This window comes from Peromyscus eremicus, chromosome 20 (assembly GCF_949786415.1).
Source record: "Peromyscus eremicus chromosome 20, PerEre_H2_v1, whole genome shotgun sequence".
NCBI lineage: Eukaryota > Metazoa > Chordata > Mammalia > Rodentia > Cricetidae > Peromyscus > Peromyscus eremicus.
In genome coordinates, this window is record NC_081436.1 from 27,130,257 (window position 1) to 27,148,089 (window position 17,833).

Genomic DNA, 17,833 nt, shown 5'->3' on the forward strand with positions numbered 1-17,833 from the left:
CAGCTGCCCCTTTACCTCTTGAACAGTAATTTCTACCCCATACAGTGGGCCTGGTGAGGTTGAGACTACCCTCCTACATTCTCAGTGCAGGGCTCTCTGAGCAGTGGACAAAGAGATGGTACCATGAGCAGTAGTCCATGTTGATCCTACAACAGCTTTTGTCCTGGGGCACAGTTTCTACCATCCTTGGCAGAAACCCAAGTGGGTGTCATATACTGGTGCCAAGGGGCCAGGGCCCTGCACTGCTTTTCAAAATACAGTGCTCTACGGAACATTCCCAGCATGGAGATACTCACCAGTGCCCAGGCTTGGAGACAGTCTGCAAGGACAGGTGTGTGTTGGAGGCCAGTCCTCTCTGTGGCCCATTGGAGCTCATGAATTTCTAACCAGTTTGTCAGAAGTCCTTGGCTATTGCTACAGAAGTGTCTCTATGAGAGGTAAGGGGACAGAGGTCTCCTGGCAGCTGGACTAGAGACACCCAACAACCCCAACTGTAATGTATCCCATACAGCAAGTGCTTTAGGTTGGGTTTAGCACTGACCACCAAATCTAAGCTTATTCTGGGCCATGTCTAATAAACAGTTGGTTGTCTCCGTAGGTCCATGGTGCTGAACCGCCTGCGTCCAGCCATCACTGGAGGTGGGAAAGCCCCATCTGGTTCCCCTCGGTGGCGCAACAAAGGCTACCGCTGTATAGGAGGGGTTCTCTACAAGGTGTCTGCCAACAAGCTCTCCAAGACCTCCAGCCGGCCCAATGATGGCAGCAGGGCCCTGCTTCGCACAGGTGAGATGGAGTGCTGGAGACTCTGTGGATGAGCACTGAGTGTCAGTGTGTCTCACTTTCTCTGGGCTCAGCTGTGGGCATAGCCATATAAGGGGACAAGACCAGGGTCCTGGAACTTAGAGAGCTGAGAGAGGGAATGCACCCAGAGGACTGGATGGGCACAGGGCTTTAGGAGCTATCCCTTGGGAAACTGAAGGGGCAGCCAGAGTGGGGGCGGTGTCCCCTGGGAGTCTGAGTGGCGCTGGCCTCTTGCTTGGCTGAGCAGCCAGATTTTCTGTGAGAGACCATACAGGAGCACCTGTGTTTTGCTCTTGGACAAAGGATGAGCCAGGTATGGTAAACATGCCTGGCTGAGCGAACACCTGGGGCCACGGCACCCCTAATCACATTGGTGATGCTTCACCAACTGTATCTGGAGGCAGACATCACCACTGCTGCAAGCCCCTGCAGCCTGGGGACAGGCTGAGGAGAAAGAAATGCTTTGGATCTGCTTGTTGTACAATTAACTAGAAAAGTATTTTGGTTTCAGTCCAATCTTATCCTCTTCTTTGCCCATCAAAAAGCATGGCAAGATTATGGGTTGCTGTGGAATTCAGAGCTGTGCCCAGCTGTGCCCAGCAGCCTTATTCACTCACCAGAGGGGCTGGAAGGAGAAGAAATCAACCAGGGAGAAGGCAGTGCCAAGGGCAGTCCTGGGTTCATGAAGATACAGGGAATATCTCATTTGGGACAGCCAGTTCTTCTGTGTCCCTGCCAGGCTGTGCTTGAGAGCTGTGCCTCAGGTCCAGAGCGTCCAGGTGCTGTTCTTTGGACAAGATGCACAGGGAACACAGCTCCTGACATTTATTCCTTTAGGGTGGGAGAGCCTGGTAAGCTCATTTAAGAACTGTGGGAATAGCCTGGGCTCCTGCCCTGACTCTTACATGCCCTTGTGTCTCCGCGTCCCCATCAGTAGCCACTGTAGTGTTCCTTGTTCCTGTGCTTTTGCTCTGTCTCATATTCCAAACACTGGCGCATACTCCAGGCTTCTCAGCACCGAGGCTTGGGATTAGGACTGAACCTTGGGCTTGGAAATAAACCCTCTCATCTCCCTACACTGACCACCATTACCTAATGACTGCCACTTGGTCCTGTCCTCAGGTACAAGGACTAGCCGTCTTGTGCTGAGTCCTGGTTTACACTGTGTTTGGCTGCATGGACCTAGGGCATGGGGCTACACCAGCCACCTGAGCTTCTTGTATCCCTCTTATCTGGGAGAGGTAGAGATGAGAGGTGTAAATTCTGCCAGGGCAGGCAGTGGTGTTGGACTTGGCCTCTCATAGTCCTTCACTAGGAGATGATGGGCTCTAAGCTACAAAGAGGGCTGGGCTGCTTCCCTGTCCCTTCTCAATGGGAAGCTGTGTCTGTTCCTGTGATCCAGGAACCAAGTGCCGAGTTCTGTAGACTCTGCCTTCTGGCTCCCATATACACACAGCTTCCTCATCACCGTGATATGAACAGTCTGCCCCCCTTACTCTGGGCCTGGCTCTTTTGCCCCCCTTTCTTGGCTATAGACCCAACTAAGAAGGAATTTCTTCTCCCATAAGTCCTTGCAGCCTTGTTTCCCAGTGCTCTGGCAGCCACCTGGAGCCTGTCTTCACTTAGCCAGCTGTCTAAGGAAACATGTGAGGAGAGCAGGGTGGGAGTCCCGGGGGCCTCCCTACCACTGCTTCTACCCCTGTCCTGGCTCTTGCCAAGGCTTCAGTCCTCTGCCAGTCAGGACTGTCATTGTCCCTGACCTACCTATCAGCCACTCTCGGACCTTTCTGGGGCTTGCCCTTTCTCTCCTTGGGATGGGATGTGGGGCATGTTGAAAGACACAGGCTGGCAAGACCACACCCTTCCTTCTGAGCCAGGGGAGATGACCAGTGAGCTGGATAGCACCTGCTGCCTGGACACCCCACATGACCCCCACCCCACAGTGAGGAAGGTGGATTGCTCCCCACGGTGCACTACCGCTGACTGGCCCACTTACGCTGGTCATAATTAAAGAAATAAATTTCCTTCTCTAGTGTCAGCAAGCCTTTGACTTCACAGGAGGGATGGGGCACCAGCTCCTCCTCTGGCCACCCCTCCAGGCCCTCAAGGATGGAGTCAGCATTAGCCGTGGCTTTCTTGGCTTTCTGAAGTTCAGCCCACTCTCCCAAATCTACTTGCTATTCAGATGGCCCAGTTCCTTCACCCTTGCCCTGAACTTTTGCCTGGGACCTGTGTCCTTGGTTGGCTGGACTTGCTGAAAGCACAAAGAGCCTGACGGTCCCTTCAGTGAGGGACAGAAGTCTCAGACCACAGGGCTAGCCCTGGCTTCTTGAGGGCCTCCTGGCCGAAGTGAAACAGATGTGATCAGTAGTTCTCTGCTGCTGACTAGCCACCTGTATGTTCTTGGGCAAGGGAGGTCTCCGCAGCTCTTTCTTTGGTTTGGTTTTTGACACAGGGTCCTTCTGTTATGTAGATCTGGCTGTCCTGGAACTCGCTCTGTAGACCAGGCTGTCCTCAAACTCACAGAGATCCACCTGCCTCTGCTCCTGAGTGCTGGGATTAAAGGCGTGCACCACCACACCTGGCCCCCTGTGACTAATGATTTGTGCCCTGCCTTCCCCTCCCTGGGTACCAGGAGGTCACATTAGAGGGGCATGCAGGGAAGCCTTGTCAGCTGCACTCTAAGGGTGCAGAGCTACCAGGTCATGGAGACACAACTTAGTGCTGTTCCTCTCTGTGACTTCCTCTACCATTTTGGTTTTCTTTCCAAGATTGCAGCTCTAGGTGCCTTTGTTGAATGTGCCCTGCCTGGACCTGGCAGGCTCTCAGCTGAGTACACCTGAGCTTTAGGAAGCCCTTGCTCCAGCCTCCTGGGAGCAGCTAGACAGCTCAGCAATGGAACTGGGGACAGATACCTGAGCTCAGCCCCTTGTTTGCCTGGTGGGCTCTGCCAGAATGATAGCCAAGTGCTGAGGAGGCTTTGACCTCTCTGAAAGATGAGCTCCCTTTGAGGACCAGGGAACAGACAGGACACTGAGCAAGGGTGGAGCTGCACGGAGCCAGTATTTATTTTGGGAAACTCCAGGAAGTGAACGTGCTCCAGAGTGCACAGTAGAAGCAGCACCTTATGCTCCCAGGTCAGGGTGTGCTGGAGCTTTTTGCACCTCTGGTTGCTTCTTTTCAAGCCAGCTACTTTATGTGCATTTTTAACACTGCAAAGCATTTGGAAGGTGCCTCCCATCCTTGTCAAAACTCCCACCGTGAGCCCCACGCTGATGTGTTTTTAAAAGCAGAAAGTGGAAAGATGAGAAAACTGCTCCCTACCAGGTCCTGACAGGTGGCACGTGATGCCCACGTGTCTCTGGCTGGGAGCAGATGGTGCCAGTGTCACCAGCAGGCTGGGCGACAGCCCGGGAACCGGTGCTCATTGACAGACTATCACATTGCACGTCACTGGTTACGAAGACTGGCAGGTGTGAGTGTGTGTCTGTGCCACCTGGACAGTACTCCACTGCCACCCTAAGGACAGGTGTCCTCGCTAGAAATAGAGCCACCCTAGGTTCTTCCTTGCTTCTCCACACCCTGAGACCCTTGCCCCACCCTTCCTTTCCCTTAGAGCTTCCTCCTCAGGCCCTGCAGTCCTTCCTGGGCTCTCAGCTCCCTGTCCCTACCTTGAGGCCTCATTCATGCCTCAACTGCCTGAGCCTGCGTAGCTGTGCAGTAGAGTCCCGCTTCCTGCTGGGACTGATGGATGCCCTTTTTAAACTCAAGGGCACTGAGGTGAAGTGTAGGGCAGCCTCTGACCAGAGAGCCCCACAGAACTGCAGGAGGGTAACGTCTGCCCTCACAGCTCCTTTAACAGACTCCTCAGGGACTTCCTAGCAGCAGACAGGGTTCCCTAGCAGGCCTGGTCTTGCCTTGGGCCCAAAGTCACTAAGGTACCAAGGTTCAACCCTTGGTACCCCTGTCCAGGGAAGATTTTAAAAGGGTGTGGGGGGCTCTCAGGGCCGAGTAGCTTACAGAGTGCCCAGGGGAGAGGGTCTGAGTTTCCAAGCAGTGAGGCATGAAGGGCTGCTGCGGGTCTGGAGCCAGGAGTGAGGAGTGCTGCTCTGGAGCAGATCACGGGTGCTCTGATCATAATAGAGCCTGGCCGTGTGGGTTCAGGCACTTAGAACATCCCCCTTTAAAACCTAGATGGCTTTGTCATCACCTCAGGTCCTCAGAACTTCTGAGTGATGTCACACTTGTGCCTCTTATGCTGTATTCATTTCAGCAGCTGCTCGGTAGGAAACCGGATCTGCTCTGGGAAGGGTCATGTGTGTATTTGAGGAACCAGGGGAAGCCATCCTGAGCAGGCCCTGCCCTGCCTGCCCTGTAATCCTGGGGTTGGCCTCTATCTTTAAAAGGCAGGCAAAGCTGTGTGGTGAGCCTGGGCCTCCCCCACGTGGAAGCCGTGAGGTTCTCAGGGAGCCCCGTTCCCCTCCCATTGTCTTCATGCCGCATTGGTCACCTCAGAAAGGCCAGTTGGATTTTGATGTTTGGGAGTTTGAGGACTATGAAAGGGAAGGAGCCTCCCAACTTTTAAGTAACAAGCTCCAGTTGGACCCAGACACCCTGTCTGCTGCTCTGTGCAGGGCTGCAAGTCACATTTCCAGCTGTGCCAACACATTCATTTTCCCCTCCTCCTCCTCCTCCTCCTCCTCCTCCTCCTCCTCCTCCTCCCCCTTCCTCCTCCTCCTCCCTCTTACTCCTCCTCCTCCCTCCTCCCCCTTCCTCCTCCTCCTCCCCTTCCTCCTCCTCCTCCTCCCCCTTCCTCCTCTTCTCTCCTCCTCTTCCTTCTTCCACCCTCCTCCCTTCATCCTTCCCTCTTTTCCCTCCCCCTTCCTTCTCCCTCTCTCCCCCTCCTTCCCCTCCTCCTCCCCATCCTCCTCCTCTCCCTCCCTCTCCTTCCAGCATCCTCCCCCACCCTCCCCTCTTTTCCCTCCTCTCCTCCCCTCTTTGTTCTCTTCCCCTTCTCCCCCTCCCCATCTCCCCCCACTCCTCCTCCCTCCTCTTTCTTTTTTAACAATCCTTTAAGTCTAAGAAGGCAATCTCTCTCTTATACAGCCAGGCCCATTTTCTCTACCCTGGTTTGAGTAGCCCCCTCTGTTTCCTTCCCAGGCTCTACAAAGTTAGATGCCATCACCCTTTGCCGTTTGCATGATGGCCAGGGACAGAGCCTAGAGACATGTCAATGGGCCAATCACTACCTCAGCCCAAAGACCTGCCCCATGAGCCAACTGGGCACTGAGGAGCCAAAAACTGGGAAGGCAGTAGGGAGCCAGGAGGCACCAAGTCGGTCTTAGGGAGCCTGGCTGGTTGGAGACATCGGGGCTAGCGGGCTCTTCTAGGCCTTGACCCTGGCATGCTGGATCCAAGGCTGCCCGCCCTCAGGATAACCCAGACACAGGACCCAGCAGTGCCCCGCTCTTGATGCTGTGTCCCCATAGGGCTCCTGGAAGAAGCATCTATGCCTGAGCTAAGTTTGAGGGGACTTGGCCTAGATGGTTTGGCAGGAGGGAGGTGTGAGTCATCCAGGGAAGGGTAGGTAAGGGGTACAGTTGGGCTGTGGCCTGATGTGACCTGTTCCTTCTCCTGTAGGACGACTGGACCCTGCCACCAGCTGCAGTCGTTCCTTGGCCAGGTGCGTCCCTTGAGGCTGGGAAGGTAGGGGCTCCCTGCTCCCTCTTGGGCTCACAAACCTCTCTCTGTGTGCAGCCGGGCCGTCCAGCGAAGCCTGGCCATCATCCGGCAGGCGAAGCAGAAGAAAGAGAAGAAAAGAGAGTACTGTATGTACTACAACCGCTTTGGCAAATGTAACCGTGGCGAGCGCTGCCCTTACATCCATGACCCTGAGAAGGTGGCCGTGTGCACCAGGTGCCCTGCCCAGCCTTACTGACAACTTGGGGGGTTAGTGGCAAAACCTGGCACCAGCCCTCCCCAAACCTTCCTATCCCATGCTGCAGATTTGTCCGAGGTACATGCAAGAAGACAGATGGGTCCTGCCCTTTCTCTCACCATGTGTCCAAGGAGAAGGTGAGTACTGTGCGGTCAGCAGGCCTGCTCTTCCAGACATTCCTGGGTGCCATCCAGCCTCCAGACAGATCGGACTGCATAGTTTTCCTCGGTCTTAAGTTAGCAGCTCCCGCTTCCAGTGTCCACAAGCTCACGTAGTCCTCCAGCTCACCCCTTCACTCCCATGGCCGGCCGCGTGCTGTGCCTGCCCCTTCCTCCTGCTGGAAGAAGCACCAAACCTGGGGTCCCCAAACATAGCACATGTGAGAGTCTCCTTCTCCTGTCACCATCGCCCCAGGTCCTATAATGGTGCCAGGCTACTTCTCACCTCCACTCCAGGAACAGGGGAGGGAAGCCTCCTAGGTGCTCCTGTAGTATGAGGAGGCCAGGGTCTTCTCTGTCTCCTGTCCCAAGACTGCCATGGGTGGGAGTAGTGGTCAGGAGAGCCATGGCAGCACAGCCAAGATTGCAGTGCCCAAGTGTGCCCAGCCTGGAAGGATGGAGAGCACTGCAGTCAGGGCCTCACCTGGGCCCGCTGACCTCTGAGAAGACGGCCATGAGTGTGTGGAAGGGCCGGGGCCAAGGCCGCAGTGCAGAGGAGGCGGGTGGGTGAGGCCTGCTGCTGCTGCTCCGACAGCTTTTCCCCTTGAGAAGCTTGGAGAGAATCAGCATTTTTCTCCCTAATCGAGCTTCGAAACTCTGTCGTGAGCAATTTGGAAATTCACGTCGAGTTTCAGGTTCATTAAGCGCCAGCTCCAAAGCCCGTGCGCACTCCAAGCTGTCTAATGTGTGGGCCGCACCAGCGCCCTGAATTAATGTTATTGTTATTTGTGTGGACGTGGCGGGGTGCAAACAAGGTTAATTGAAATGAGAACGCAGTTTCCTCTTGGTAACGGCCCCGCTCTGACAGCCAGGAGGAGCTCTGTTTGGTGCAAGAGTTGGCTTTATTATCCCTTTTTATTAGAGCTAATTTGGGCTCTATATCAAAAACCACATTAAGGGAATTGTCTACAGCTTCACCACCGCCAGCCCAAACAGGGCCCCCAGCCCCTCTCCCCTCTGTGGCTGCAGTTAAAAGACAATTAAAAATAAACTCTTGCTCAGTAAATCACCCTTTGTTTCTTTGATTTCCCCTCTTCTCTCTACTCCAGGGCTGCTGCCCCAGCCTCTTCCTCCTTGGCCTCCCTCAGACAGGTTCCTGCCTTCCCCTCTCCCACTTTGCCCCAGAAAAGTGACTTTTTAAAGCCCGTGGATTCCTTGGGTCAGGAAAGTACTCCTCAGAGCCACTGCTAGTCCAAGTGTGGGACATGTGTCAGCATCCCAGATACGCATTTTGAGATATGAGTGACCTCCTGGGGCTGAGGAGGATGTGCTGGGTGAGGACAGTGACAATGCCCATTCTCCAAACAGTCCAGAAAGGGCTGGTGATTGGCCCATGGAAGGGGAAGGAGCAAAGTTGCCTAGAAAATTCAGAGGTAGCCTCTTCCTTGGATGGTCTCAATCCGGGTCCCGTTGCCCATCGTCCCCTCCAGGCCCACATGGTGGTAACAAGTAGTGGTTATAGCCAGCAGTCATCAGGGCTGTTGCAGCTCTCTGCTAAGAAAGGAACAGGGTATATATCTAGCTCCGGGGCTGAGCTGCTTGCCCAGGCCTGTCCACCCACAGCTGCCAGGGTGGGTCCAGACTTTCTGCTGCAGGACCCAATTTACTGATGGGCTAGACCTTGGTGCTACCATGTGGCCAGTGCCTGACCTGGTGTCCTAGATGTCCAGCTCCAAGTCTGCCCCACCTAGATAGTAGAGCTATGTCCCAGGACTCCCAGGATACACCAGGCCATGGGTTGGTGGTTAGGAGCCCTGTGTACTGTGTTCCTGGGTAGGGAGTAGCACACTAGGAAAAGTCACTGCTGCCGACTGCCCAGCTCCATATCTTCATCTGGGAGAGTTAGAACAGATAAGGAAGCAGGGGTTGGATATGGGAAGATGACTCCCTGGACCCCAGCTGCTGCTGGCTGGCTTTGTGTGTTCATTCTTGGTGGGGGTTTTGTTTGGTTGGTTTGGGTTTTGTTTGTTTTTCCCCTGGAATCTCTCCATACAGCCCTGGCTAATCTTGAGCTTACTATGTAGACCAACCAAGCTGGAACTCACCAAGATTCACCTGTCTCTGCCTCCCAAGTGTTGAGTTTAAAGGTGTACACCATTTACAACCCAGCTTTATGTCCATTTCTCCCTCCCACCAGGAGGACCATGGTGAGGGTCTCCAGGAAGGATCTGAGTGGCTGTTGTCCAGCCGTGGGACCCTCTCGGGCCTGCAAGTCCTGGTGTTTTTACTTGTAAAGTGGATGTGGTGCAAAGGTACAGACTTTTGGGCCCTGACCTTTCTCCCCTCCCACAGATGCCTGTGTGCTCCTACTTTCTGAAGGGGATCTGCAGCAACACCAACTGTCCCTACAGCCACGTGTATGTGTCCCGCAAGGCTGAAGTCTGCAGTGACTTCCTCAAAGGCTATTGCCCGCTGGGTGCAAAGGTGAGGGGCTCGGGCGGGCACGGGACAGGCTGGTAAGTAGTCTTCAGGACTCCGCATTGACGTCGGGAGTCTCACACAGCCTTAAGGTGGTCACTGTAATTCTGCCCATCTTGCAGATGGCTCAAATGGCAGCAACTTGGCCAGGGTCCAGCAGGGCAGCTAGCACCCCAGGTCCTCATGCAAGGGCAGCAAGGGGTTTATAGTAGAGCCTACCCAAAAATGGAAGGGGGCCGGGCGGTGGTGGCGCACGCCTTTAATCCCAGCACTCGGGAGGCAGAGCCAGGTGGATCTCTGTGAGTTCGAGGCCAGCCTGGGCTACCAAGTGAGTTCCAGGAAAAGGCACAAAGCTACACAGAGAAACCCTGTCTCGAAAAACAAAACAAAAAAAAAAAAAAAAAAAAAAAAAACAAAAATGGAAGGGATAAAGTGGCTGAGATAGTGAAACCCAGGGAGATTGCTGTGGGAAGGCCAGTAGTGACTGAAAGAGATGTCAGAGGTTGGGAGTTCTACAGGACCGAAGGAGCTGTGTGAGCTGTGTGGCTGCCTGCTTCCCTGAGATGCTGGGGAGATGTGTGTGTGTGTGTGTGTGTGTGTGTGTGTGTGTGTGTGTGTGTGTTATATATATATATATATATCTCACTTCCATCTCACCCATGGTGGAGGGCTGCTGGTAAGGGTGACCTAGGGCTGCATCCCATATCCTAGTGGAGGTACCCAGTGTGGAGTTAGGGTTGGGAAATCCCTGAGTAACTAGCATGCTGCCTCTTCCTAGATGTCCAGGACTACCTGTCTGGTTGCCAGGCAGCTCAGTCCTACCTGTTGACTTTTATGAGAAACTCCCCATAGCTGAGCTAGCATGATCTTACCAACTGCACAGCTACAGGAGAGCCCTGGCGATCTAGTCTTCTTCTCCAAGCCTCCCGTACCTGAGCTCCTCATGCTGGGGTTCTGTGCCGGAGGTGGGCCGAAGCATGGCTAGGGGCTCTTGGCGAGGGCCCTTTAGTCCCTGGTATGTAGTGAAAAGCTGTGACACACAACTCAGGCCCGTGGAAAGCCCCTTTGTTGTCTTTCCTGTCTGTGGGTCTCCCCGCTCACTCCCAGCCTTCTAGTGAAGTGAAATCAAGGCCAACGGGCAGTGTGGGCTCTGTCAGTGCCAGGCCAGCCCCTGTCCCAAGAACCCTTCCGAGCTTCACATCACAGGGGCACCAGAAGCACAGTGTATGTGCCCCATTCTCCCTGGGCACAGCCCTCTAAAGCTGCCCGAGCTTCCTGATACTTTCTGTCTTTTATCCTGTCCACCCACCAAAGTGGCTCGAGTCTTCCTTCCAGAGGACACAAGTGGTGACTTCCTTGAGCCTACTGATGCTTCTGTATTGCTCCTGACAGCGTGAGCTTGACGGGAGCTGTCGGGTCACCTTGAAGGGCACTGATCCCTGGCAAGGAAGCCCTTCCGGGGAGGTGGGGACTGGCAGGCCTTGGCAGGGGCACTTCTAGGCGCTGGCCCAGGTGAGGGGCAGGACCCCATGGAGGCTGTAGCTGATTATTGTAAAATATTCCAATTTAAATGAAGATATCAGAGCGATATTTAAGTCCTGCTTCTATTAGTGGAAGTGCTTACTGCGTCCCTTTCTGCGTGTCAGCGCTGCGTCCCTGCCGCATGATGGATAGCAGCTTGTAATTATATATGGGGGAAAGCGCTGAGCAGGCCGGATCCACGGGAGGGGAGGTAGCAGCCTGGGCCTGTGAGGGTTAATTTTATTCTCTAAATAATATAAAAAGTGCTGAGTCGTCACCTTGCGCCTGAAGTAGAAGTCCTCAAATGGGCCCTAGAGAGTTTATAATATTCCACTGAATCAAGTGAAACTGTTAACCTTGCTTCATAAAGCCAGGGCTTGTTAAAGAGGTGCGTTCCCTTTCCTTTTGAATAATTTAGGCTAGGAGTAAGTCTCTGCTCCTTCCCTTTCTGGGGGCCATGGGGCTGCTCCAGGTCTTACCACTCGGGGTAGCCTCTGCCAGCTGGCAGACCAGCTCTCCTGGACCTGAGGACAGATTGGTGACCGCAAGCTGGTGACTCTTTTGTAGAATGCCTCTCACTGTCAGGGTCTGGTGCATCCTCACGCTAGAGTAGAAAGTGGCAAGTGTGTCACTGTGTCACTTCCTCCCACTCCTGGTTGTGACCTAGGGCACACTTTGATCACTTGACGGATGCGATGCCAGCTTTGGGGCAGCATGTATCTCCTTAGATCATGAGTATTCTGTGTAACGTGCCCCTGGGCGCAGAGCTGGCGAATCTGTTCTCTGTATATGTATACCTGTGCATTTTGGGTGTGCGTGTGCATGTGTGTGCCTTTGGGCACCATCCGTTTGTGTGTAGGTGCATGTGTATGGAGATTGTGTGTGTGCATGTGTCCCAGCTTTTTCTCCCTCTCTGCTGAACTCTCTCACAGCTCTCCACTCTAGCCAGTGCCTCCTGCACTGTCGCCTCCTGCATATGCTTAGGCCTGTCCAGGACCCCTGGCTGCAGGTTTCAGCGCTGTACTAATCCATCCCCTGACCCTCTTGGCTACTGAAGCACCCCAAGTCCTCCCAGAGCATCTTTGGTTTTCCTGCCCATTGCCACATATTACCTGTGCCTTGTGAGGGGCTGTCCTTCAATCAGCCCAAATCTTTATTTTGGGGTGCAACCCTTCTATGTTCCCCATAATTTGTGAGTCTGTTGAAGGGCCTATCTTCATCCGTGATCACAGAGAGCTCCCATATTTGGTATTGCTGACTCCATTAGTTGTGGGTAAGGGTCAGACTCCAGTCCAGCCTGCCCTGCCACTTGTAGCCATGACCCACACAGGTCTTAACCACTAGGGATGCTTCTTTGTCTAGAGATGGGGCCTCTGCCTCCCACATGGGGCTGTGATGGTAAAAAGAGCCACGTGATGACCGTCTTGTGCAGGCTGCCGTGTACTCTCTGGACTCCATTGTTGATTTGCTCGTACGTGGTGTGCCTTTATGTAGTGAGTATATTTCTCAAGTGAAATCCTAATCTGTCCTCTTGCCCTCTGAATGTGGAGGCTTTAGAGGAAGTAATGGATTCATTGAGACGTAACTCACAAAGCACTAAGTTTTAGTGTCACAGCTTTTGGTATATTATTTTTTGTTTCTTTTCGGTGCTTGGGACCGAGCCTAGGGCTTCATGCACACTAGGCAAATACCCCAGCATAGAAATAAGTCCTCGTTGCTCATGTTTTGTTTGTTTAGTTTGGTTTGGTTTGGTTTTTTAATTATGGCATGAAATGAAAAAGAAACGTTGTGATCCAGAGCTGGGATGTGACTCCATGGTAAAGCGCCTGCCTACCATCAGCAAGGCCTTGAGCGTGAATCCCAGAGCTGTGGAGCAGATCTGTGGCATACCGTGTGTAGCGGTGCTCGTTATCCTAGCCATTCTCTTTTTGTTTTTGTTTTTGTTTTCGAGACAGGGTTTCTCTGTGTAGCTTTGCGCCTTTCCTGGGACTCACTTGGTAGCCCAGGCTGGCCTCGAACTCACAGAGATCCACCTGGCTCTGCCTCCCGAGTGCTGGGATTAAAGGCGTGCGCCACCACCGCCCGGCCATCCTAGCCATTCTTAAGGCAACAACCCTGTCTTTAATTCAGTTTACAGTACTGAGCCAGGGCACACACCTGTAATCCCAGCACTTGGGATGCAGAGGTAGGAGGATCAGTGCAAGTTTATGTTCAGTCTGATCTACATCCCAAGTACTAGGCCAGCTAGGGTCACACAGCAAGACCTGTCTCAAAAGTAACTACATAGTCACAGTAATCTGCAGTTACCACCACTGTGAAATATTTTCAAAGCTTTTTCAGCATCCCAAACTGAAATACTACAAGTACGTTAAACAGCAGCTGTCCTTTCCTCCCTGTCCCAAACCTGGCAGCCTTGTCTAGGCATTTCACATGATAAAATCAGCGTTTGTTCCTCTGTGTCTGGCATCTCGGTTCTTTTTCTCAGCATAGTGTTTTCAGGGTTCATGTCACAACATATATAAGAACTTCATTCCTTTTTATGGCCATATAATATTCCATCACATGCATGCAGGCATTCTGTCCATCCCTGCATGTCTGTAAATAGACATGGCTTAGTGCCACCTTTTGGCTGCTGTGAAGGATGCTAGAACACTGGCATACAAGTATCTGCTTTTACTTCCTTGCTGGATCATATGTCAATCCTATATTTGTCTTTTTGTAAAGCTGCCAAACTGTGTTCCATGGTAACTGGACGACTTCACATTTCCATAAACAGGGAATCCTCCCCACCGCATGTTGTGAACTCCTTTGTTAACGCTGATAACAATTTTGTATGGCTTCCTTGGCATTTTTAAACATAAGATCTGTCATCTGAAGACAGACAAAATGTTACTGCTCCATTTCAATCTGAAGGCTTTTTGTTTCTTCTCCTCGCCTAGTTGTTGTGGCTGGAAAGTCAATACTGTGTGAATAAAGTGGCAAAAGTGAACATCCCCCCTCTAGTTTTCCATCACTGAACATGATGCAGCCTTAGGCTTCGTATGAAGTGTGGTGTTGTAGTTTCAAGGTAATGCTGACCTTATGGGAGAAGTTTAGAAATATGTCCTTCTTTCCGGTTATGAACGGTTGAAAAAACTCAGGGCTAATTCTTTGTTGAGTGGTGTAGTAGAACTCAGCAGCAGTGGAGCCTGCAGTCTGAGGCTCTTTCTGGAGGGGTCTTTTTACTCAGTACTCTGGGGTAGAAAGTGAGTTTTCTGGAAGTGTGTTTGGCTAGAAGTTCTATCATCTCATTGCTCTTTGCACAGAACAGCTGTTTCATTGATCTTTCTCTGTTGGTGTTTTTCCCTTTTCAAATTCATTGTTTTCTGTTCTTTTTATTACTTGTTTCTGCTTGCTTGGCATTTATTTTGCCCCTTTCCTCTGGGTTCCTGAAGTGGGAGCTTAGAGTACCGTGAAGTTCCCCTTTTTCTGAGCATGTTTGCTTAGCTGTGTCCCCAGCATTGTGGTGCTGTGCTCTCCCTCAGGGCCTCATGTCTCTCCAGCTGCTGCTTTCTGACCAGGGCTTATCCAGAAGTGCTGTTCAGTTTCCAGGAATCTGGAAATGTTTCTTGTTGTCTTTCTGACCTTGATTTCATCCCCTCATAGTAAAGAATATACTCTGTATAATTTTAGTATTTCTCTGCTCCCGTCCCCATCCAGCTTGGACTCAAACCCATGCTAGGCAAATGCTCTACACTAAGCTACATTTATTTCATCCCCAGCTATTTCAGTTTCTAATGGCCTGTTTGGTTTTTTTGTTTGTTTGTTTTTGTTTTGGGTTTTTCAAGACAGGGTTTCCATGTATAGACCAGGCTGACCTGGAACTCAGAGATCTGCCTGCCTCTGCCTCCTGAGTGCTGGGATTAAAGGTGTGCGCCACCACCGCCTGGCTCTTTGGACCTGTTTTGTGCCTCCGAGGGTTGTCTGTCTTGGGTATTTTCTACAGGATGGGAGAGCGCAAACACCAAGACCCAGCTTTCCTTCCTAGCTGCTGTTTTCTCACCAAAATCTGTGGCTTGTTGCTGACCTTCAGTTGGAAACAGCTTGCATTTATACCTGTAAACGCAGCCACATTGTCATTTCTGTCAAGGCTTTAAACTGCGGTTTGTTTGTTTGTTTGTGACAAAATCTCACTACGTAGCAAGGCTAAACTCAAACTTCCTATCTATTTGTTTCCCAGGGGTTAGACCACAGCCTGTCCCCAGCTGTGCTTGAAAACATATCGGACCACAAATGCCAGTTTTGTATTGTTATGTGAGAACATTAGACCTCAACAAACATCACTGTGTAGGGAAAAAGGAGGTGCTGTGGTGCCCTGAAAAATGTTTTCTTTTGTTGGATAAAACATTCTGTGATTCCATAATCGATTTTGCTATTGAAAGATTTTTAAAATTTTTCCTTTATTATTATTGTATGCATATATATGTATGAGCATATATTATGTGTGTACATATGTATGTGTGTATACATATACACATATATACACACAAGATGTGGAGGGGGTATGCGCATGCTGTGGTGCATGTGTGCAAGCTAGAGGACAGCTCTGGAGGCAGTTCTCTTTCCACAGTCACATTGGTGCCAGGAACTGGAGCTAAGTAGCCAGGCTTGTGCCATCAACGCCTTCACCCACTCAACTATCTTGCTGGTCCTAAAGATGTTTTTGAGCTCTGTATTGTATCCTTTCGGAGTTTTTGTCTAGCTTTCTCTTTTCTTTTTCTTTCTTTCCTTTTTTTTCTTTGAGACTCAATATGTAGCTAAGGATGATCTTGAACATTTCGTCTTCCTGCCTTTATATCCAGAGAGCTAGCTGGGATTACAGGTGTGTGCCACCCTGCCTTGAGTTATGTGGCTTGGGGACCAAAACCCTTGGGCTTCATGCATAGTAGGCAAGCATTCTGCCAGTTGGGCTATATCCTTAGCTCCTAGGCATCAAGTTTTCATGAGTCTGTTTATCTCTCCTTAATGTCAGTAAGTTTTTTTGTGGTTGTTGTATATATACACTTATGCATGTGCATATGTGCGTAAAGGCCAGAGATTGACATCAGATGTCTTCCTTAGTTGCTCTTCTCCTTAATTTTTGAGACGGGGCCTTTGACTGGCCATATTGGGAAGCCCTGGGGATCCTCCTGTCCCTCTCTTCCTATGACTGAGATTACAAGCTTGCTGCTGTACCTTCCTTTTTACCGAACTTCCCAGGGTCTTCGTGCTCGTGCAGCAAGCCCTTTACCCGATGAGCCATCCCTGCCCCCACATAGCTCTTCTGTAGGGCCGCAGAGGTGGCTCTTGAGGAGGACCTGGGCTTGATTCCCAGCATCCACATGTTGGTTCTTAGTCATTTGTAACTCCAGTTTCAGGGAATCTGATGCTGTCTTTTGACCTCTGCAGGTACTAGGTACACATATGGTACACATACATACATGTAGGCAAAACACTAATATACATAAAATAAAATAATTTTTTTACGAAAAAGTTCTTTTGTTTGGTACATACGCATTTTAGGTTTTACTTTATTAGGTTGGGTTTGTTGAGACAGGGTGTCTTTGTTGGTCTAGAACTCACTATTTAGAGGAGGCTAGTCTCTAACTTGTGACAGTTCTGCTCCTGCTTTCCAGTGTGTGATTACAGGCAAGTGCAAGCATGCCAGGTGGGGCTTCTTCCTCTTGACGGCATCACCTCATATAAGGCCTCTGGCTCTGTCTTCTCTGCTCTGCTGCCTCCTTTTCAGATTGAGTTATGGCCATTCCTTTCTTCAATGGATCAACTCTATGATCTCGCCTTTTTCTGTATGTGTGTTTGTGTGATATTGAAATTTTATTTGTTTTTATTGTATGTGCCTTGAGTATTTTGCCTCTATGTATGTCTGTGCATCACTTGTATGCATGCAGTATCCTTGGAGGCCAGAACAGGGCATTGGATCCCCTGTAACTGTAGTTACAGATCGTTGTAAGTTGTCATTTGAGTGTAGCCAGTGCTCTTAACCTCTGAGTCACCTCTCCGACCCTCCACCCCACGTATTTTTTTTTCATTATATTTTTAATCATGTATACTTGTGTGTCTCTGTGTGTGGGTGTGTGCACATGAATGCAGGTGTACATGGAGGCCAGAGGCATCAGATCTGTTTGTAAGTTGTGAGCCATTTAACATGGGCACAGGAACAGAACTCTGGTCTTCTGGAAGAGCAGCACATACTCCAAATCACTGAGCCATCTCTTCAGGCACACTTTCTGGAAGTTTGTTTTTTTGTTTTTTTTTTTTGCTTGTTTATAAAGATTTATTTGTAGCTGGTCAGTGGTGGCACACACCTTTAATCCCAATACTTAGGAGGCAGAGACAGGCAGATCTCTGTGAGTTCAATGTCAGCCTAGTCTACAGAGTGAGTCCCAAGGATAGCCAGGGCTGTTACACAGAGAAACTCTGCCTCAAAAATCAAAAAAAATTATTTATTTTTATTTTATGTGTGAGTATTTTGCTTGTGTGTATTCTGTGCACCACATGTGTGCCTGGTGGCTGCTGAGGCCAGAAGAGGGCATTTGAGTCCTGGAACTGGAGTTAGGTGGTTGTGATCCTCCATGTGGGTTCTGTGAACCAAACCCAGGTCTTCTGCAAGAGCAGCCAGTGCCTTTAACCTCTGAGACATCTCAAATGAAGCTGGAAAGAGAGAGAAGATGAATGGGAACAGCCCTGTCTCGGGCATCAGTGAGCCACAGTGATGAACCAGAGCTCAGTGAACACTGTAGGGAAAGAGAAACGTGTGGTGGCCATCTCAGGAGCAACGTGTTTGTTCTTACTGTTGCAGTCTCAGTTTTTTACATCTTTTATTTAGTAGTCTGTATATGTGTACACACACACACGTGCCTGTATGCATATTTGCCAGAGCATGCAAGTGGAGGTCTGG

General features: G+C 50.9%; 1 protein-coding gene across 1 annotated transcript in view; it reads left to right on the forward strand.

Annotated features, from left to right (window-relative positions):
• LOC131896385 (zinc finger CCCH domain-containing protein 3-like) overlaps window positions 1–17,833 on the forward strand; it is a 56,565-nt gene that overhangs the window by 31,165 nt on the left and 7,567 nt on the right. Inside the window, exons 3-7 of the mRNA XM_059247005.1 lie at window positions 599–783; window positions 6,442–6,484; window positions 6,559–6,717; window positions 6,807–6,876; window positions 9,250–9,381. Coding sequence (XP_059102988.1) covers window positions 599–783; window positions 6,442–6,484; window positions 6,559–6,717; window positions 6,807–6,876; window positions 9,250–9,381 — 589 coding nt within the window. The remainder of the gene's footprint in view (window positions 1–598; window positions 784–6,441; window positions 6,485–6,558; window positions 6,718–6,806; window positions 6,877–9,249; window positions 9,382–17,833) is intronic.